General features: G+C 29.5%; 10 protein-coding genes and 1 non-coding gene across 11 annotated transcripts; 5 read left to right on the top strand and 6 right to left on the bottom strand.

Annotated features, from left to right (window-relative positions):
* Nucleotides 1-107: 107 nt before the first annotated feature.
* RDS2 (gluconeogenesis transcription factor RDS2) lies at nt 108-1,889 on the top strand (the record flags this gene model as incomplete). The annotated part of the gene is made up of 1 exon (XM_046081556.1): nt 108-1,889. One exon carries the CDS (start codon nt 108-110, stop codon nt 1,887-1,889), a length of 1,782 nt encoding a protein of 593 aa, XP_045936202.1.
* A 132-nt stretch (nt 1,890-2,021) lies between these two features.
* MCT1 ([acyl-carrier-protein] S-malonyltransferase) lies at nt 2,022-3,035 on the bottom strand (the record flags this gene model as incomplete). The annotated part of the gene is made up of 1 exon (XM_046080749.1): nt 2,022-3,035. One exon carries the CDS (start codon nt 3,033-3,035, stop codon nt 2,022-2,024), a length of 1,014 nt encoding a protein of 337 aa, XP_045936201.1.
* A 265-nt stretch (nt 3,036-3,300) lies between these two features.
* Nucleotides 3,301-4,206, bottom strand: SCDLUD_002090 (uncharacterized protein; the record flags this gene model as incomplete). The annotated part of the gene is made up of 1 exon (XM_046080750.1): nt 3,301-4,206. The coding sequence occupies one exon, from the start codon at nt 4,204-4,206 to the stop codon at nt 3,301-3,303; it is 906 nt and encodes a 301-aa protein (XP_045936200.1).
* Nucleotides 4,207-6,630: 2,424 nt separating this feature from the next.
* ODC2 (mitochondrial 2-oxodicarboxylate carrier) lies at nt 6,631-7,536 on the top strand (the record flags this gene model as incomplete). Its single annotated transcript, XM_046081497.1, has 1 exon — nt 6,631-7,536. The coding sequence occupies one exon, from the start codon at nt 6,631-6,633 to the stop codon at nt 7,534-7,536; it is 906 nt and encodes a 301-aa protein (XP_045936199.1).
* A 377-nt stretch (nt 7,537-7,913) lies between these two features.
* Nucleotides 7,914-8,102, bottom strand: SCDLUD_002088. The gene has a single exon (XR_006829213.1). It is a non-coding gene; the product is annotated as a snR35 (small nucleolar RNA).
* Nucleotides 8,103-8,717: 615 nt separating this feature from the next.
* On the top strand, nt 8,718-9,653 carry DSC3 (Dsc3p; the record flags this gene model as incomplete). The annotated part of the gene is made up of 1 exon (XM_046080751.1): nt 8,718-9,653. One exon carries the CDS (start codon nt 8,718-8,720, stop codon nt 9,651-9,653), a length of 936 nt encoding a protein of 311 aa, XP_045936198.1.
* A 211-nt stretch (nt 9,654-9,864) lies between these two features.
* RPB8 (DNA-directed RNA polymerase core subunit RPB8) lies at nt 9,865-10,299 on the bottom strand (the record flags this gene model as incomplete). Its single annotated transcript, XM_046080752.1, has 1 exon — nt 9,865-10,299. The coding sequence occupies one exon, from the start codon at nt 10,297-10,299 to the stop codon at nt 9,865-9,867; it is 435 nt and encodes a 144-aa protein (XP_045936197.1).
* A 1,015-nt stretch (nt 10,300-11,314) lies between these two features.
* ISU2 (putative iron-binding protein ISU2) lies at nt 11,315-11,893 on the bottom strand (the record flags this gene model as incomplete). The annotated part of the gene is made up of 1 exon (XM_046080753.1): nt 11,315-11,893. One exon carries the CDS (start codon nt 11,891-11,893, stop codon nt 11,315-11,317), a length of 579 nt encoding a protein of 192 aa, XP_045936196.1.
* Nucleotides 11,894-14,663: 2,770 nt separating this feature from the next.
* HER1 (Her1p) lies at nt 14,664-18,980 on the top strand (the record flags this gene model as incomplete). The annotated part of the gene is made up of 1 exon (XM_046080754.1): nt 14,664-18,980. One exon carries the CDS (start codon nt 14,664-14,666, stop codon nt 18,978-18,980), a length of 4,317 nt encoding a protein of 1,438 aa, XP_045936195.1.
* A 424-nt stretch (nt 18,981-19,404) lies between these two features.
* On the top strand, nt 19,405-20,607 carry SCDLUD_002083 (uncharacterized protein; the record flags this gene model as incomplete). Its single annotated transcript, XM_046076873.1, has 1 exon — nt 19,405-20,607. One exon carries the CDS (start codon nt 19,405-19,407, stop codon nt 20,605-20,607), a length of 1,203 nt encoding a protein of 400 aa, XP_045936194.1.
* Nucleotides 20,608-20,753: 146 nt separating this feature from the next.
* Nucleotides 20,754-21,635, bottom strand: MCP1 (Mcp1p; the record flags this gene model as incomplete). The annotated part of the gene is made up of 1 exon (XM_046080755.1): nt 20,754-21,635. The coding sequence occupies one exon, from the start codon at nt 21,633-21,635 to the stop codon at nt 20,754-20,756; it is 882 nt and encodes a 293-aa protein (XP_045936193.1).
* Between the last annotated feature and the right edge of the window lie 357 nt (nt 21,636-21,992).

Below are 21,992 nucleotides of genomic sequence, written 5' to 3'. Positions count from 1 at the left end.
GCTTCGTTATAAAACAATTTTTTTTTTTTTTTTTTTTTTTTAGTTTTTCTCAATTTGGAAAAGATGAAGATAAAAAAAAAAAAAAAAAAAAGAAAAAAAAAAATTTGATGAACATTATCACAAAGGTATATAATTTTATAGTAGACATAGAGAACACAAGAAAAAAAAAAAAAAAAAAAAAAAAATACAGATTAAACAATATGGCTGATGTAGAAGAAACTGAAGTCAATCCTTTTCAAAAGAGGGATACAATAGATAAAGAAGTAATATCAGTACAAAAGAGAACTATAGATAAAATCAATAATACTAATATTATCAATGATGATGGTGACGTATCAAAACAGGAATTAGCAACTTCAACTACAGACAAACAATATACTGCTCACAAAAGAAGGAAGAGAAAAACAGGAGTAGCTTGTCTTTATTGCAGAAGGTCTCATGTTTTATGCAATGATGAGAGACCTTGCGCAAGATGTATTAAAAGGGGTATACAACACTTGTGTCATGATGAAAATATAACAGCAAGTGGCAATAGGAAAAATGATGCTGTAACAAATATGAGTGATATAATAAAACCACACACATCAAGGGTTACTAATGCGGATTTCACGGATAAAAACAGGTCTACACCATCTTTACAACAAAATCTGAATATACAACCTGTTCCGACACATCTACAAGAAATGCTGCATATTCCGGATAATTCTCATAAAACTATTGGTATTTCAGGTTCTACAAATACTATTCCTACCAATGCTACCTCCACTACTACTACTAATAATAATAATAACCATAATAAATCTTTAAATTTTATAAATCAACCCATTTTTATATCAGAACACGTTGGATCGGAATTCAGTTCATTAAATGAATTTTTAACAATGCTAGAAAATCCTCTGTTATTGGCACAATCTGATGTATTAGGTAATATACAACCCGATGAAAACAATACTGGTACTGTTAGTAATACTAATCTTATAGATCATGCAGATCTGAACCATATTGTCGGTTTAAATGCTCAAACTGACAACGCAATTGTTGGTATGGAAAACAGCCATAACACTTTAAATAGCATTCCATCAGCTTCCATATCGAGTCGTTTGCATTCAATATCTGGTTTGGAAAATAATAACATGAATACTTCTAATGCTTTACCCTCGCATATAATTTCTAAACCAATGGTTCCGTCAAAGAGTACCACTACGCACAATGTTAGTACATATAATCAAAATTCAACAACTCCAAAGGAAAATTTTTTTTTAACCGCAGCAGACCCTTCAATGGAGATGTCTCCTGAAGAAAGGTTAAAACAAGTGATTAATGCCAAATTGGATGCTGGTTTATTAAGACCCTACAATTATGCACAGGGATATGCTAGATTACAAAGTTATATGGATAAATATATGAATACAAGTTCTAAAAGTAGAATTTTAAAACCATTATCCATAATCCGCCCAGCATTTAGGGCTATTGCACGTGGACTAAAGGATGTTGATTTGATCTTAGTTGAGGAGTGTTTTGAACGTATGCTATTGAGTTATGAACGTGTATTTACATCGATGAGTATGCCTGCTTGTCTTTGGCGGAGAACCGGTGAAATATATCGAGGAAATAAAGAATTTGCATCATTAGTTAGTTGTACCGTTGACGATTTGAGAGATGGTAAATTAGCTATCTATGAACTAATGACCCAAGAGAGTGCTGTTAATTTTTGGGAAAAATATGGTTCCATAGCATTTGATAAGGGACAAAAGGCAGTTTTAACAAGTTGTAACTTACGTACTAAAAACGGTGTTCGAAAAAGACCGTGCTGCTTTAGCTTTACGATTAGAAGAGATCGTTATAATATTCCAATTTGTATTGTGGGTAACTTTATCCCAATATCTTGAGATTACTGCCACCTATTTTTTTTTTTTTTTTTTTTTTTTTTTGTTTTTGTTTTGATTACATACACATATATTCAAAAGTTGAAATTTTTTTTTTTTTTTTTTTTTTTTTTATGTTAAATATTCACTATTATATTACTTTAAGTTATTTTTAAGCAATAAATTGTTGATGATCTGAGTAGGCCCTATATTTATAATATCCAGAGAATCACTTATGTTTTCATTGCTATTATCTCTCGATATATTTTTTTTTATTGTTTCACAGCATTTGACAAAATCCACAGTATTAGTGCTACCTTTAACAAAATTTTCTAGGGCTTCATCTTTGGTGTAGGTTATTTCACCATTAATATTGTTAACTATGGGAACATTCAAATAATTTATTGAACTTGTTCCATTCTCTCTTAATTTGTTCCATATAAAATCGTATAAAGGTGGCTGGATTCTAGCCAATATTTTAGAATTATGAAATGGTATATCATCAGGATTATTTAAAATTTTATATTTCCTAGGTAGCATGGAAACATTATGGGAATAAAAGTTCTCTATATCTTCAGAAACCCCGCTTAAAACAAGCTGTTGTGGGGAGTTGATATTAGCCACACAGATGGCAGCGGTATTATCACTTTTATTATTATAATTCTTAATTTCATTTAATAAAATAGTTTGTAGGAAATCGGTAATATTATTTTTCTTTAAAAAAGATGATGTTATCAACATTGCTCTCATTTCAAACACATTACCAGTATTCTTCAGAGCATGAGGGTTGATAGTGTTATAAAAGATTTGGGATTCTTTACGCATCAACTCATTCCTAAAATTTGCTATTTCAAACACATCGCTTAGTTTTAATAAATTTTCGTTCCCACCACAGGTTAAACAACTCAATTCGCCTAGGGAATGGCCTAGTAACAAAGTTTTATCAGCAGTATTAATAAAGTTTGAAGAAATGGCATCTTGATATAATAAACGTGACAACATAACTATAGTACCTGGTTTATTTGGATTTTTTAAAAGATAATCCCAATAATCTCTGAAATCTGAAGATACGATATATGACTGAATTTTCTTGGAAGTAAATTTAATTGATTGTATATCTACAACAGATCCTTGACCAGGAAAAGTTATTAATCTTTTGAAGCATGACATTTGTTCGCTTGTGTTTGCGTCGGTGTTAATTAATGATTGTGCTTCTTAATGAAAATAATAAAATAATATGTATATTTTTTTTTTTTTTTTTTTTTTTTAATAAAATAATCTAATATATTTAAATCTATTATAAGTATACGACACAGCGTAATTCACGGATGTTCAAAGTAATTTCCTAAAAATACATAAGTATACTACAAAATTATACAATTTTATTCAAAATTTATTATTATTATTATTATTTCCCCTCTTTTTTACCTTGGTATTAATCTTTGTAGTGAACACCTCTAAAGAAATCCATACATGCAGTGAAAACAACTAACATGATACCACCACCTGGTCCTAGTCTCAACACTTTTGGAACGAAACCCTTGTACAAGGCAGCAAAGCCCTCTTCTTTGTAAATGGTTACAATTGATGGTACACTCCAATTATATTTTCTAACTTCACCAGGTTTGGAAACAGTATTTTGGATTCTACTTTTAACAACATCAAATGGAATATTTAAAGCAGAGCCTACAAACCCACCTATGGTTCCTGCAACAAAATTGTTTCTAGTTTGTTCGTTTTTAGTGGTGGCTTTAGGCAATAATGCTCTAACTTGGAAAATAACACCGAAATAACCAGCATTCCAAACAGAATGTCTCCACATAGTGGCTTCCAAACCGTTATACATAGCCAGTAAACCTTCATGTTTAATAATTTTGGAAACACAATCTTTAGGTGATTTATAAATCGAATTGGCGCCTTGTAATCTAATTTTAACTAATTCAAAGGGAACAACAACAAAGGCTTCAATCACACCAGCAGAAGCACCACTCAAAATACTTAATGGTTGTGTCAATTTGTCGCTGCCAAATGCTGTCTTGTAGAATTTTTGAAATTCATCGTTACATGCAAATTTAGTAGCTCTCTTTGGAGCTTCCATCAAAATTGGAGATGTAATACCTTTGTATAGTCTACTAAACCCTTCCTTTTTAATGATTTTTTGGAAACAATCAACAACACCAGTATAATGTGTTGATGTGTTATTGACTGAAGGCGTTGAAACTTGCAATTGCATACGTGTCTTGACAACATCTAGTGGATACATGACCAAAATTTCTGAAACACCAGCAACGGCACCAGAGATAAATTGGTAAAAAAAAGGTAATGGTCTTTCGTCGGACATGTTTATTTCAAATTTTTTTTTTTTTTTTTTTTACGTGTATGGTGTATTTGGTTTGCACTTATAAGCTTGTGATATTTTTTCTGGTATGTAAATATATATATATATATATATGGATAGGTGTAAGTAGTGGTGAAAAATTTAAAACAAGATGGAATTATATGATACGACAGGAATAATTGAAAATTTTTGTTTTAAGAAAAGGAATGATATAAGCGGTTCTTATGTGGATATTACCTCTTTATATAAGTAAGATGTTTTTCATAAAAATATATATACAAAAAAAAAAAAGATAAAAAAAAAAATATGAAAAAAAAAAAACTTGAAAATTGATTTTGGAATTTAGAAACAGAAGTCATCAATTTTATTTTGTTTTGTTTTGTTTTGTTTATTATTTTAATTTTTCTTTTTCGTATTAAAAACGTAGCAGTAACAACAACTTTGAAGATAACAAGAAATATATACATAATATATATATTAAAAACATTTTATCATATTATTTTTAATCCTAGCGCAAATTATTATCAATTACACTGCATTTATAATTTCCATACGCGTACTTTTCAATTACTGAATTTATTTTCATTTTCATTTCCATTTTTGAATGACTCTTTGCTTGTTTTTGTTTTTGTTTTTGTTTTTGTTTTTCCTCATTTTTTTTTCCATCGGTAACTAAAAAAAGTTAATGCTATCTTATAAACGATAAAAATAAGGCTTTGTCCGAGTTTTCCATACCACTTTGAATTATCTTTTTAACAAGATCCTTTGTTTGTCTTAGAATTCTCAATTTAATCAATAAAATCAAATAAACAAATATATATATATAAATACAACAAATTCCATATTATCTTTTTCTGTTAAAATTGATGTAGGAACATTATTTTCATAATTTTTTCATGGTATTCTTTATTGACGAATCTAAAGACATTTATTATGTTCTATACACCTCGATAAATCGTTCAATCATATAAAATTATACGGCTGCTACATACCAAAAAATAAAAATAAAAAAAAAAAAAAAAAAGGATTTGTTACTGTTATCGTTTCAGACGATTCATAAATACCGAATTGCTGATCTGATAATATTTGGACTGAAAAAAAAAAAAAAAAAGACACGAGTATCGGACAACTATCTGCCGCTCTTTTTTTTTCTTTTTTTTTTTTTTTTTTTTTTTTTTTTAATTACTGGTAATAATAAGGAATTTCTTATACAGACAATTCCTAAGATCATTACAATATTTTAAAGTTTAATAACCGTTTGTACTTAATGCATTAGTTATTATGGAGATCCAGTGGCATTATTGAAATTTTATTTTTAATTGTTGTTAACGAGAGGAAATTTTAATAAATGGTTAAATTTGTTTTTTATCCGATGGAATTTCATCATTTAATTAATTATTATTATTATTATTATTATTATTATTATTATTATTATTATTATTATTATTATTATTATTATTATCTATACCCGATATTGCCCGAAATTGTTTAAAAATTGTGTTTACTAATAAAACTTTAATTTTTCATCATGATCTCTTCTCTGCCAAATGGAAAAAAAAATAAAAACAAAAATGAAAACAAAAGTAATAACAAGGTGTGTACTGCAATATAACAATATTATAGAACAATAGTAATAACTATCATAGGTTACTAGCTCTTTCTTTTTATACATCCTAATTGATGCTATACAAATAAGTATATTATTAATGGAATTGCGGTCTACTAATCACTTATATTAGGCACAATGGTGAGAAGGAATATTTATGTCGAGATGTAATTTCAAAATGATCGACTAAGACATCACACTTAATCAATATGAAAATTAGCGATTGTTTAACAAATATACGCTCTCCTTTTTTTTTTTTTTTTTTTGTTATTAGTCAATAAGAGCCAGACAGTGTCCAATAACTTTCTGTAATGAAAAATTGCCTATTATGGTAGTCGATATTGAATTAAATAATTGACTATTTAAGCGAAGTTATAGTTCCTCATCCTATTACGACAGTATCTTTCCGTGCGTTTTTTTCTATTCTTTTATATTCGGGAAGCATTAAATGAAAAAAAAAAAAAAGAATAAGAAAAAAAAAAAAAAAAAAAATATTGGGTAGAAAAACAATGATATATAAATAAGGTGAAATAACAATTACTGAAATAATTAATTGCTATTTCTAACTTTATTCCTTTCTTTTTTCTCTTCAATTTTTAAATGTTTACTTAATTTTTTTTTTTCCTTTTTTTTTTTTGTCAAAAAAAAATGAGAAATTTTAACCTCGATCATATACATTGCATCATAGCATCATTAATACGTGACCACACTATAAAATTAATATTCAGTATATATTTGGAATAGCAAATAAAATAAGATACAAGAAAATATTTCGTTAATTCTATACACGCCAAATAATCTAAGTAAAAATTGAAATAAACATGTCCGACGAAAGACCATTACCTTTTTTTTACCAATTTATCTCTGGTGCCGTTGCTGGTATTTCAGAAATTTTAGTCATGTATCCACTAGATGTTGTCAAGACACGTATGCAATTGCAAGTTTCAACACCTTCAGTCAATAACACATCAACACATTATACTGGTGTTGTTGATTGTTTCCAAAAAATCATTAAAAAGGAGGGGTTTAGTAGACTATACAAAGGTATTACATCTCCAATTTTGATGGAAGCTCCAAAGAGAGCTACCAAATTTGCATGTAATGATGAATTTCAAAAATTCTACAAGACAGCATTTGGCAGCGACAAATTGACACAATCATTGAGTATTTTGAGTGGTGCTTCTGCTGGTGTGATTGAAGCCTTTGTTGTTGTTCCATTTGAATTAGTTAAAATTAGATTACAAGATGCTAACTCTGCTTATAGAAACCCAATTGACTGTGTTTCCAAAATTATTAAAAATGAAGGTTTACTAGCCATGTATAACGGTTTGGAATCGACAATGTGGAGACACACCGTCTGGAATGCTGGTTATTTCGGTGTTATTTTCCAAGTTAGGAGTTTATTACCAAAACCAACCGGTAAGAATGAACAAACTAGAAATAATCTAATTGCTGGTACCATCGGGGGTACTTTTGGTTCATTGCTAAGTACCCCGTTTGATGTTGTTAAAAGTAGAATCCAAAATACTGTTTCCAAACCTGGTGAAGTTAGAAAATATAATTGGAGTGTACCATCAATTGCAACCATTTACAAAGAAGAGGGCTTTGCTGCCTTGTACAAGGGTTTCGTTCCAAAAGTGTTGAGACTAGGACCAGGTGGTGGTATCATGTTAGTTGTTTTCACTGCATGTATGGATTTCTTTAGAGGTGTTCACTACAAAGATTAAGCGGCTGAGTCCCTTTCTTATTTGTTTGGCTAGCATGTTTATAATAGTTTTTACAAAAAAAAAATTTTTTTCTGCTACTTTTGTTTATTAAAGCCTGGTTAACTATCAAAATTAGGTCATATCGTACTTTTCCGCTCCGGAAAAAACGTTTTGCAAAGAGCTTCCGTCAATATGCGTGAGTAATGATGGAAACTCATTACTCCCCCTCCCCCCCTTGTTTTTACTATAATATGTAGTAAAACTTGACTTAACTTGATTAAAATAAAATAAAATCCGACACGTAGTCTCTATCAAGACGGAACTAGCACTAATCGATAAGATAAGGCCTTGTTTATAATTCTAAGAATATTTACTCGAATTAACAATTACGCAATAAATCATATAAGTTCTACCAGCCCTTGCAATATTGTGACAATAAAAAGCAATAGAACAAAAGGGCGCTAAGATGAACTTTGTAATTTTTTCTCTCCATTAGACTTGACGCTTTATAAAAATTTGACAAAACTCATTAAAAAGAGTTAAAAGCAACACGGTTTAGAGTCTTGGATTTCCGCACGCACAAAAATAAAGAAAATTTTGTGGTTGTTTTTTTTTGTTTTTTTTCTAATACAAATTCAAGTAAGAATAGACAAGGAGAGAGAGAGAAAATTAATGAAAATGTCAAATATATGTAATTCAGGAATTAAAAATAGGTTGAACAGAAGCTTTAAGTAATTAGAATTAAATATGTTCCTTTTATATTATTAAAAATATATACATACAAGATATTCTTAATATATTATTAAGAAAAAAAAAAAAAAAGAAAAGAAAAGAAAAAATACAATATAATTACCAACGTTACCCGACCATAGTTTGTTTTAGATATCGAAAGGGCTTTTTTTTTTACTTTTAAAAAAAAAAAATACAAAGAATGAAAAAAAAAAAATAAAAAAAAAACTACGAAATTTTTGAGTGGCACTTTTTTGCTAATTATTTTAACAAGTTTCTAAAATTACATAGATCCCTCACCCCTTTAAAATATTTTGTCCCATTTCATTGGATTCATTCTAATTAATGCTATAGCTGAAAATAAGCTATTATATTCCAAATCATCACTTTAAAAACATTTAAATATTTAAAATTCATCACAAACTTTCTTTCTCAAAGTTAAAAAAAAAAAAAAAAAGGTGCAAAAGAAAAACATGACTAAATATTATCTGGTAATAAGATTTTCATCTGGTACCGATCGTGATTTAAAATTGGATATAACCAATGTTCCGTTACACAATATTACATTACCATGGTTGAGAAGAATGTGTAGAGATCTTCATCCACAATCTGATAACAACAGAGTTGACTTAAACAAATGCAGGTTAAAATTTATTCGAAACGGCAGATTACTAACTATTCTTAATTGGCATGAAATAGAGATAGAATTATCTCAGTTTAGACATCAGCAACAAGATGGAAACTCTAACTCTAATACCAAGAATAACAATGACAACAATACAAAGGAATATTTTATACATTGCTTACTTGGTCCTGAAGAACCAATTCCAATAAATCCATCAACAGAGGACCAAGATACTATTGAGAATAACAACAATAACAATCATAATGATAACACTAATCCTGTAATTGGGTTTGATAGATTGAGGGCTTTCGGATTCAATGATGAGGAAATTCAATTATTAAGAACACAATTTCAAAACAGGGCACGTAGAATGTATGGTGATGATCGTAGAGTTGGTAGCGAAAACGATAATGAGGACGATGAGGATGACGTCTATGATGAAGATGAGGAGGGACATGACACCAGAGCTAATAACAACAACAATTCCACAGATCTGCGCGAATTAGAAGAGAGATGGATGGAAAATACTGTGACTGATGATGCCAATCAAGAAATCTTATCAACAAGTAATTGGAACACTAATTTATCTATATTAACTGGACTTACAATTGGGTTTTTGCTTGGTATCTTTGGTATTTTACTATTACTAATTTGTGATACTAGTGGTACTAACGGTTTATTAAATCCTATAAGCGGGAGAAGAAATTTGAATAGGACAGTCAAGTTTTCTATAGTTGCTGGATTTATAAGTAATTTAATATTTGGACTAGGTGCGAAATTATAGATTCTTTATATGGAGTATAGAGATTTACTACTATTATACATAATTCTATGATTTTTTTTTTTTTTTTTTTTTTCTTTTTCTTGTTATAACAAAACTATATTGGAAGTACATAATATCATAAGAGATAGAGAGGTATACTATTACTACATTATATTTTTTTTAATTCAAAAATTAAAAAAAAAAAAAATATGTACATAATATATATAAATAATTAACGACGAATTAAAATATAGGTATTTTCTTGCTTCAAATTGTTCAAGTTACGATAATTACCTTCCAATCTCAACAATAGTCCACCAAAAGAGTAATAAACAGCAATGTTATCGCTGTTATTAATTTCATCAAATTTATAAGCGGTGCCGTGCATAACATAGTCGTAGTCATCGGCTAAGCTTTTGGTACCAGGTAGAGGTGGTCTCCAACTATTGGTATTTGAAGAAAAATTATTGGTGCTATTATTTTCAGTTTCCAAAGAAGATGCTAGAGCAATAGTTAATGTAGCATTTTTCTTTACTGGGAATAATTCTGTGTTGATATCTAAAGTCAATTTACAATCTGACGAAGTGGCCTCGATTCTAGAAATATTTCTGTATCTACCTGGATCAACATCCTCAACTTGAAATATACCATCAAATAATATAGACATCTTACTATGTATAGGTGTGCAGGGAGAGGTGATTCCAATAGGTTTGATATTGAATATCTATTCTAGTTGTATTAGATTCATAGAATTATACACTTACGAACAATTGTGCTGTTTACAACTAACAAAAAAAAAAATCAAAAAAAAAAAATCAAAAAAAAAATCAAAAAAAATTAAATAAATAAAAAGAAAAGTATTAAAAAAAAAAACTTTTCGTACAAAATATAAGTCTTACTACAGGAATATTATTATTATGAGCATTTATTTATACAAGATAAATGTATTGAGATTATCACGGCCTGTGTTTTTTTCTACGAAGCAGCTAACTAAAAATAAGGCATATAAAGTAAATTTAAATACAAATTAAATGTATTTCTTTTTTTTTTTTAACAGAAACTTAGTGAAAAACTTTGTAGTAAAAAGGAAATAAAAAAAAAAGAAAAGAAAAGAAACGTCAACCAAATTGGAAATGAAAGTAAAATAATATTATAGACAGGCTCACAACATATCAGTAGTTAACTACCTAGATCAATCGTAATCAATATAACTAGGATGCTTGTTTGTTATATAGTATTCATTTAGTTGAAAATTCCAAAAAAAAGTAAAAAAAATAAATAGATATATAAATAGTACCACATATATATTTCTGTTCCCGGTTCTCCTTTTAAATTTGTCAATGGGAGCCAAAGCATATTATAATCGAAAAAATAAAAAAAAAAAAATTTAAAAAAAAAAATAAAAAAAAAAAACGGTATAACATGTTAATCTTCATATCATTATATTTTGTGTTTGCTTTTATACAGCATGAATATGGACAAATAAATAAAACAAAGTTTAAGTCAAAGTTACAACCTTGAAATACATAGGTATATATCTGTATGTGGTTACATGTTTCTTCTATATTTTTGGGTGAAAAAATGTTTTTTTTTTTTAAAAAAAAAAAAAATGTATACCTTTTATCTCCCTCCCCTTAATTACATATATGCTCATATGTATATTGAACATTTAGATAATGCTCTTAAGCCCTAGCAGCGTTAACGGCATTGCCATTATTACTACCACTCAAACTAGTAGTAACCTTTCTCTTAGACTTATAATCCTTAATGGCAGCCTTGATTGCATCTTCGGCTAACATACTACAATGTAGTTTAACAGGTGGCAAACTTAATTCTTTAGCAATTTCAGTGTTCCTAATCTTAGAAGCATCTTCTAAGCTCTTGCCTCTAACTAATTCAGTAACATATGAAGAGGATGCAATGGCTGAACCACAGCCAAACGTTTTAAACTTAACATCTTCAATAATACCCGTTTTATCATTAACTTTAATTTGCAATTTCATCACATCACCACAAGCTGGTGCACCAACTAATCCTGTTCCCACAGTTGGTAGATTTTTATCCAAGGAACCTACATTACGTGGATTAGTGTAATGGTCAATAACCTTAGGGTGATACGATCTATTTGCTATGAGTGGAAGAGAGGGAAACCTAATCGGAGTGATAGTAGTGGAATTATTTAGTTGTTTTGGTATGGATAAAAATTGTTTGGAGTTAAAGGAAGTTCTAGCGGTTCTAGCGGCAGTAATTCTTGTAAACATTTTTATCTTGCTCTTGTATATAATTTCAGTTTTTTCTAGTTATTCTTGTACTATAGCGTTCTTATTTGACTAAAAGATTCTGTAAAACAAGTTATTATCAAAGGGAAAAAAACCAAAGTGTGTGTGCTTTTATATATGTATATATATATATATATATATGTTCAATAGATACTAAAAAAAATAAAGAGATGGGAAAACAAAAAAAGAGGGAGAAAATAAAAAGAGAGAAAGTAAAACGAAGGAGATGTGATAATTAAAGAAAGACTCCTTTCTTTTTGATTTCGCTTATATAGTAAAAATAAAAGTCATAATGGTAAATTAAAAAAAGAAAAAATGTATACATCATTTTTTTTTTTTTTTTTTTTTGATACATGTCACTCTTAATTTTATAAATATATACTACGTGATTTTCTGAGCATTTTATATAACAGATGAATTGGTGCTTTTTTGTATTGTTGCTGCACCCTAAAAATTTTCTCCAAGATAGTTAATATGAACGCTTTTTATTTTTTTTTTTTTTTTTTTTTTTTTGGTCTTGTTTTTTGTAGCTTTTATTTCCTGGTTGTATACGTTATATAAAAAATGTAAGTGCTCCCGATATCGGCCCTGTAACTGAATTAAATAAAAAAAATAAAAAAAATAAAATTCATAAAGTGTAAAGTCCGAACATTTTCCATCTTGCTATCCGCATTGTAAAATCTTATTTCCGTATAAAAATATACACTGTACAAATGATAAGGGAAGAAACAGATAATTGGTTGTTTTAACTTTTTTTGAAACCATACCACGTGACGTTTTTTTTTTTTTTTTTTTTCCCAAGAGTAGCAAGCAGTACGTGATAAATATATTTCTAAATCGCTATAAACTAAGTAACAATTTTATAAACAAGTACAACTATTTGCTTAATTACTTAAAGCTTTTCATCAAATTGTAAGCTTTTAGGAGCATTATCTCACTAAATTTATGATGTTGACCGGACTCTGTATGGTTATAATATATAAGTCAAGATTAATTGAGCGAGTTCTAATAACTTTATTTCCACACATTAGTTTAAATAATCAATTACTAAGCTAAATTGTCTTGCACATTGTTATCACCAAAACGAAAATTCTAGACTTTCTGTTATCTAGCAATAAGAGCATAAAGATCGTCATTGAATAGGATACCAAAGAGAGTATGTATATATGGTACTGTTGTTCCAGCCCGCAGATTTATTTCTTGGCAAAAAAAAAAAAAAAAAAAAAAACCTCGCAACGAGCGATTTGATGATATATAAACATGGGACTCATCTATAACGAACAAAAAAAGTACTACTATTTTTTTTTTTAAGTAAATAGTATTCGGAAATAACTATTTCAAAGTATTAAATGCTCGTATTTCCGTACATCATTAATTGCGTAATTTTTTTTTCTTTAATGTCTCTACTTAAATTTAATGAAAATTCAAGCTTTATTGAGCCCGGATTTTATTTTTATTTTTATTTTTATTTTTATTTTAATCTAATTGTACTTTTTTATTAAAATATTGTTTCTAAAAACAAAAACAAATAAATATATAATTAAAAAAAGAGGGGTAGGTTTATATCGTATATAAAACAAGGCAAGAAAATACGTAGTGGAAAGAAAAGGGAGAAGAAAAGCTTTAGGGCGGAATGTAATAAAGAGGGTAACATAAAATGAATCTTTCTTATAAGTACATGTGCATGTTTATATCTATATCTATATCTATATATCGTGAATATAGCATCAGTCTTGGGAAACTTGCTTTCATCATACAATGCAAAATATATACAAACACCTGAGATATATGGCTTTGCAAAACTTAATAGGGAAAATCATGGCAATAATTCCTAATTAAGAACTAAACGGGTGACGGATGTTACTATTAATGGCAATTTCCTTTTATTTTCTTTTCTCGTGGTTTATACATATGTATATATATATATATATATATTTATTTATTTTTATTTGATAGAGTTTCCATGCTCTATTTTCAAAATAGACAATATAAAATTTGGATTTGTTACCGCTATAACTTAGAATAGGAGAAAATAAAACATTAGATATTTTATTACTTTCACTGCTAATATTTTTATCTTTTTTTTTTTTTTTTTTTTTTTTTTTTTTTTTTTTTTTCTACTTTGTTTAATCACTTAAAAATATATATATATATGTACGATCTTATTTGTTTATTTGTCTATTTATTTATAAGATTTTTAGATTGATTTAGATACTCAGTTATAAACAAGCAAGTCTTATATATAAAAATCTTTAGGTTGGCCAAATTAGAACGTACTTTTTAATGAGTTCATTCATAATAAATAATATAAAATAAAATAAAAGTAGCAATTACTAATTGTTAATAACATACAAAGCTGAATTCTACGTATCTTTGTTACGTGTTTTAAAGCGTCATCACCATCACTTTGGTTTATTTCCCTTCATCCCCCCCCCTCTTCAAAATCTTTCCTCTTTCTCTCCATCGCTTCTCTCTCCTCCCATTTCCGCGGTTACATTAAATTTCATTTCATTTCATTTCTTTTTTTTTTTTTTTTTTTTTTTTTTTTCTTTTCTAAAAAAAAAAGAAAAGGAAATAACACAAATAGGCACAAAGATATTTATTATATAAATTACGGTAACACATTACAAGATAAGATAGACAAAAAAAAAAAAGGAAAAAAAAATAATATATATACAATAAAATAAAAAAAAACCCATTGAACTATAGTACGATTATTGAAGCAAAATAATAAATATTACGAAAAAGCCTCATGAGTACCTCATATTTAGATTTTGATGTAGACGTGGATTGGTTATACAAAGGTAGTAAAAAAAATAAAAATAAGCCACAGACAGCATTAGCAGTATCGCAAAAGGATGGCACCGCCAGTAAGAGCACTGTTATTACAGATGGTACAGATCTACCGAGTGTAAATAGCACCAGAAATAATAGTAGAAAAAATAGCAATGATTCCTTACCTAGTAATACTCAATTGAAAAGTTCCAAATCGCATGAGATCCTAAATACTGAAGGTATTAATTTGAATAAATTATCTAGGACATTAAGTAACAGTAGTGCTAATGCTAGAGGCACTTTTAGTGCTAATACTACCAAAAGAAATAGATCAAAGTCATTTTCTTTAGGTGTAGCAAAAAGAGAGCAACAAAAACAGTATGCACCAGTTTCAGCGGCAACCTCACTAATTAGCAATGTAAAACTTAAAAAAACCGCTTCTACTAATGCCAAACAAACAACACAACCTGTAACGAAGAAATCATTCTTTAGTTCATTATTTGGTAAATCCTCAAGTAGCAACAACTCTATACCACCACCTAACAATTCAGTACCCTTATCTAGCAATAACTCTTTAGAAAGTCTACCATCAATGAATAAGATCAGGAGCAGATCTAGATCATCTTCCAATGTTTCCGCGTCTTCTATCCCAATAAATTTAAATGCTAATGCTCCTGTTATTAATAATATCTCCGATATTTTAGAGGATTCCTTTCATGAAACTAATTCAGAAAATTCAGAAAATAGTATAAAAAGAGCCGACAAAGAGTTGAAAAAAATTAATTTGAAGAGAATAAGATTTGCAGTAGATAAATTTGGAATGGATCCACCTCAACAAATTCCATGTAGAAAACCTAAAGTTGGAGATGTACTTATACCTAGTGACTTATTAACCCCCACACCCAGCATCAATGTAGGTATAACGGGCACCAAAAATAATGGAGCTACTGCAAATGTTGCTTTGACTAAAGATTCGAAGGAATATAAAAGAATGATGGATGATTATAATAAATTGTTGAAGGAAGCTGACAGACATCAGGAAGAAGCACACTTTGCTGCCCAACGAATAGCTGATGAAGTTTCAAATTATACTATTTCTGCCACAGTAGATGAAGGTAGTGCTAATACTAAAAGAAGGGACAATTCAGCTACAACTGCTGTCCCAGAAGCACAGTTCAATCATTCTAATTTAGAGAATATAGAAATTGATAAACCTATTCATTTGCATCACAGTTTTAATAATGATGAAGGCCAAGATGCGCATGAGTTGGAAGTCCTGACTTTGGATCAAATCTATACAAGATGTTGTCACTTAAGGGAAATTTTGCCCATTGCCACCACTCTAAAACAATTGAAAAAAAAACAAGCCCCATTACATGTTTTAAAATTTTTAAATCCGAGACCCACTTTGATTGATATCTTATCATTTTGTGATTTCATTTCAATTGTGCCGATACATAATATTGTTTTTGATAATGTTAGTTTGACTCCAGAGATGTTTCAAATTTTGCTTTCTAGCCTGGCAAACTCCACTCATCTGGAAAAGCTATCTATTAGAAACGTAGTTATTGATCCTGATATGGGTTGGAAACAATTATGTAAGTTTTTACTGGTCAACAAGTCATTGGTTAAGTTGGATATTTCGCAAACTAAAATAAGAACGGATTTAGATCCTAAATTTTATCGTGCTAATATGGACTGGGATTTATTTTGCGGTTGTGTCTTGGCTAGAAGTTTGTCGTTTGATGAATTATTAATCAATGGTGTCAATTTTAATGCCAGGTTGAAAAAAGATGGCTTGACTGTTTTCAATAATATATTGAATTGTTTTGGTGCCACCAGTCCTGGCAACAACCAAAATAAGAGCAAGAAAAAGATTGGTCTTGCGCAAACCAATTTGAGTATTCAGCAATTAGACATTTTAATCCCTTGGGCTAGTCAATGCAGTATTTCGGGGGTTGATATATCCTATAATACCTTGAATAATTCAATGGTTAAAACTATATCTTCTAATCTATTAAGTCACTCATTTGAAGGATTAAATTATATTACATTAAATTCTACTGGTTTATCTTCAGGGAAAGCAGCTGCATTGTTATTAAAAACTTTTTCTAAGTTGCCGAAGATCTATTTTTTAGATTTATCCAATAACTCGCAAATTTTTCCGGAAGTTTTGCCATATTTAGATAAATATCTACCACGGTTCCCCTGCTTGAAAAGGCTTCATTTGGACAACAACGATTTTGATTTTAAGACTTTATCATTTGTTTGCAACGTTTTAGTTAAATGTGATAATCTATTACATATTTCAATTGTAGATCAACCTCTTCCCTCCTTGATTAATTTTATTGGTGGTATCGCTGTGATTTATGATATGGTTAAAAGTTCTAAAAAGTTAATTAATTTGGACATTAATTATGACGCATTGCCTGACGAGATATCATCACGTATAGCCCTATTTTTATTAAAAAACACAAGGAAGAGTATGGATACAAATAGTACTGCTACTAGTATCAGTGATGATAACGCTAATCCTTTGGATAATCAAGATGAATTACTATTTAATGGGCAGTTGATAACAGAGACCGCAGAATCTATTTTTGAATCAATTAATCAAAATAATGCCAATGCTGTTGGTAATGGCGTGTCAACTAATAAAGATAGCAGTAAGACTGATGCTGGCTCGAAGGTTGGTAGGTCTGCAACGACAGACGATTCTACCAAAAAATATTTACTTAGAAAATACTATGATAAGATTTGTCAAGAGCTAGATAGCGTTCAAAAAACAATTGATGCTCTCTTTGAAAAAAGAATGACTCAAGAATTGCCAATGAAAGAAAAGGAGAATTTATTAAGATTAATTTTTTTAGAAAGGACATTACATAAAATCATTGATATTTTGACGACTTCTCCTGAATTTAGCGGATTGAAATTACCACCAGTGGACTCGCATACTTCTTATTCTTTTGCTAGTGATTCGCCTAATAATAACAATAATACTTATGGAAATATTAATTCCAATGCCAATAACACGTTTAACGGTGCTGACCACACCTCAACCAATGTTTCGGATGAAAGAAGTGGATCTACTTTATCTTCCAATAGTGATTTTGATAATGTTGGTAACTATGGTAATAGCTTTGGTTTACCTAAAAGGGGAGCTACTACGGATGTCAATAGTAACGACGAATCTTTGACTGTTTCAACTGATAGTAATGATACTAATGCCAATGGTAGCAAAAATGTTACCACTAGACCACACCTAATTACTACAGAATCAGGTAGAACAGTGGATATTTATACAGGTAGACCCGTTTTGGTTAGACACTCTTCAGATTCTTCATCAATAAACAAAAAATTGGAACAAGAGGAAGGTGAGTTTCACAAATGGGGTGTATTTGTTCAGCAGCAAAATTCTATTTATCCAGAGTATGTAACATCGTCCACCTTAAGAGCAAGATCTGAGTCTCCTTCTTCTAGATTTCCACCGGGTATAACGCCTCCTAGTGTTGATAGGAATAATCGACAAAGCCGGAATGCTGATAGGTCCACCACTGCAGTTGATGTAGGCAAAACTAAACAGCCATCATTGAAGTTAAACACTAGCAATACTAGTAAGAGTAATAGTGGTGCTACTTCTGCTAGCAGTACAACCAGCACTACTTCGTCATTTGGAGTATTAAGCCCCGCAACTCCAGCCTCAGGTAATAGAATTATTGACAAGATTCCAAGTGGAAATGAACTAAGAGAAGCATTGATCAAAGCCAAGGGAATTAATTCCATCCAAGATTTGATTACTAAAGTAAATTCCAATAGGGTCAACTTGGATAGTATTTATGGTGTGCATTATGATTTATCTAACAAAAATATGAACCCTGATGCTGGAAAAGTAGAACAAAGTTCTAAAGCTTCTGTTAATGTTATAAGCAGCAATGATAAAAATATCAAAACGAATTCACCTTCTGTACCATCAACTAACCCCAAACTTTCATCATCGTCATCATCATTGTCACCTGTTGCTAAAAGCGGTAGTTCCAGGACCGACATAAGTAGTAGTGATAGTAATGTTTCCGTTATGAGCAATAGCATGGTTTCTGGTGCTGCTGCCACAGATAATCCTTTTAAGGGCATGGGCCACACTAATATTGATCCGAACATTAATAACAAAACTATTGCTGCTGATGATAAGAATAATAGTAATAGTATACCTGTTCGAGATTTAAGTGATAAGGAGGTTGCTGCCGCTTATAATAAATTGTTAAACAACTTGAGTATTGAGAGGGTTAGTAAATAGGTTCAACCAGCGTGTCTATTAGATATATATATATATGTTTGAGTGGATATTTTTAAGAGACCACTTTGTAAATATGTAAAAAACAATTTGAAATTATTTTTGCAAAGAATTATAGATGAGATATGTATATGAATACATACATAATATAATGATGCGATTTTTTTTTAAAAAAAAGATTGTTAAACATGTTTATAGTTCAAAACCTGCATTGAGCCCTTTTTGACTTTTTCTTTTTTTTTTTTTTTTTTTTTTTTTTTTTTTTTTTTTTTAATATATGTACATTTTTTTTTTTGTCCCCCTTTTAACTTTAAGAAAATTTTAGTATACATATATCATGGAATTAAAAAAAAAAAAAATTAAAAAAAAATATACATATATATAAAACCACGTATAGTGAAAGAAAACAAAATTACCAACGCGATCTATGGTATTTATAACAAGCAATAGAGCTTCTAAGATTACACCAAAAAGTAGTAATAAAAATAACAGAGATATGAACGATAGTTTTGTTAGGGACACTGTCGCTAATACTTCGTTAACAGTGGCAACAGACGATGGGAATAAGAAAACTATTAAACCACACCTTAAAATAGGTAATAGCAGGCAATGGTTTGAACAAGATGAAAAAAGAGACACAGCATTATTAGCTATATTTCAAAAACAATTAAATAATAGGAATAGGATTATTTATAGAGACGCTTTGAAAGAAATGATTGATCATTTTGACTATCCATTTAAAGACCAATGTACTATATCGCAAAGATGGAAGTATCTCAGTCAGAAAAATAAAAAGACGCACTTAAGCATATCTAATGTTAGTAACGTCGCCCTTGTTGGTAACTATAATATTAACAAAGAGATCTTAGAAGGGGAAATTTCTACCTCCTCGACAGAAAACGAACAAGAAGGAATTACAGAAAGTAACGGTACACAATATAGGAAGAAGAGATATAGAAAGAATGGGAATAATGAGAACAACAAAAACAATAGAGACATCAGTGTTTTTTCTAATACATTGATTAAGTCAAAGCCTCGTACAGATAATATTGGAGAGCCACCACTTCCTTTACGTCCACCTAACAAAAAACATGGATCATCTGAATTGAATAGCGTAGAAACTTGCGGTAGACAAGGTACCAATCTTGACTGTCCAACCTCTGTTAGCACTGCCACTAATATTATCTATAATAACAACGTCAACTCTGATGTTTTCACTGCTCCCACTACACCTGAGAGCATTACAAATAATTATAGAGAAGACACGCGTGATATTCCTGCTAGTAAAAGAAGAAAACTTCAAGATACAGTATTTTTGAACAACAACAACAACAATCATGAAGCTGCACAAAGCCATAATGATGATTCAGATACGGATGACAAAAATGACGGTTATGGTGCTTTTGATCGTGATCTTGCCATATCTTTTCTAAACAATTCTGACGTAAAACGTTATTTTGGCTGTTTAGTTGGTGAGATAGTTGAAGAAAAGTTTAATAAAATGTTTGAAGAATTAGACGAACGTATTATTGTTTTGTTTAACAAAGTTTTAAAATCAGAAAAATCGTTACATAAGAAAATCGATGATTTAAATTGTAATGTTGAAAGTAAATTTGGAGTTGATTGTTAAGGGTTACCTTTTTAATGTATTATTTTGTTGTAGAATTGAGAAGCTATTTCGCTTTTAAATAAAATAATGTATTACAGTTATCAATATATAATTTTTTTTTTTTTTTTTTTTTTTTCTTTTTTTTTTTTTTGCAATAAATAATAAATTTAAATTAAAAATAAACTTAATATACCACTTAAAATCAAAGACCAAGTGGTATAAAAGGCCGTTGATTTGAAAACTTGTGGCTGGAATTTATTATGACAAAAATATCTAGACCATCCATGGACAATATGATACAATCCGCAACCAATTATTCCGATAAAAGACCCGTAAATCAACACTTTACCCCCAAAAGTGATGCGATTATTATTATGCAAGTAGTTATGGATAATACCAAAATCGATATTGCCATTATTGCTTAATTTCTTGGAGAATTTCATTAAATAAATGTGATAAGTTAAAAATGGGACGGATAAATAACCAGTCAACACGCCGAAACTTAATTTCCTCCACTTTTTACGTGCTCTAGCCTGTTCATTTGGATTTTTTATAATAAATTTAGATCTTCTGTATCTTCTCCAAAATCTTAGTATTATACCACTTATTACATGGACGCCTAGAGTGATGTATAAAATGCTTGGTTCAGCAGTTATAAACGAAGTACATTCACGCACCATCATCAAAACATCATCTAAAACCTGAATATGGTTGTCCAAAACTGGGTTGGAGGATGAATAAGAGGTTAGTAATAGTGCAGATCTGGATATTATTGGTGTGGCGATAACGTTAGTTAAATGCAATGATGCATAAAAGGAAAAAGGTATAACTGAATATTTATGAAGATAATTTAAACTTTTGAATAAGATTGGGGTGATTTTCTTTTTAAAATAAATGTTACCTTTGTTGTTAGAATTTTCACTTTTAGATGTGTACCTGTTAGTTGTGGTAGCTTTACCGATAGAGTCCATTTTTAAAGGTGCTGAAGTGATAGGAACGGGTTCTACCTCTTTTAAAGACATGGGGTGTTCCTTAATAGATGCTGGCATGAGTTGTTTTAATTTAGTTTGGTAGGGGGGGTGGAGGTTACTTGCAGTTTTTTTTTTTTTTTTTTTTTAAATTTTATTTCCTTTTTGTTCGAGCCTTAAGAATTTGGGTAACAATAATTATCTGTGGGAAAAAAAAAAAAAAGGATTAAAATAAACCCTTAAAATTTATTTATTTATTTATTAAAAAAAAGAAAAAAAAAAAAAGAAAAAAAAAAAAATTACTTTTGTAACCCTAACTTAGGTCATTGTTTATTGTTTCAGATTCAAATTTAGCCATTGTCTTTCCACCTATCTGATAAAAATATTTGTTATTATAAATTGTTGATAAATAAAAATAACAATGTTTATTTACATGTC

This window comes from Saccharomycodes ludwigii, chromosome II, assembly GCF_020623625.1.
Source record: "Saccharomycodes ludwigii strain NBRC 1722 chromosome II, whole genome shotgun sequence".
In the NCBI taxonomy this organism is placed as follows: domain Eukaryota; kingdom Fungi; phylum Ascomycota; class Saccharomycetes; order Saccharomycodales; family Saccharomycodaceae; genus Saccharomycodes; species Saccharomycodes ludwigii.
Note: the sequence above shows the minus strand (reverse complement) of the source record. Positions and strands in the feature narration are given on the sequence as shown.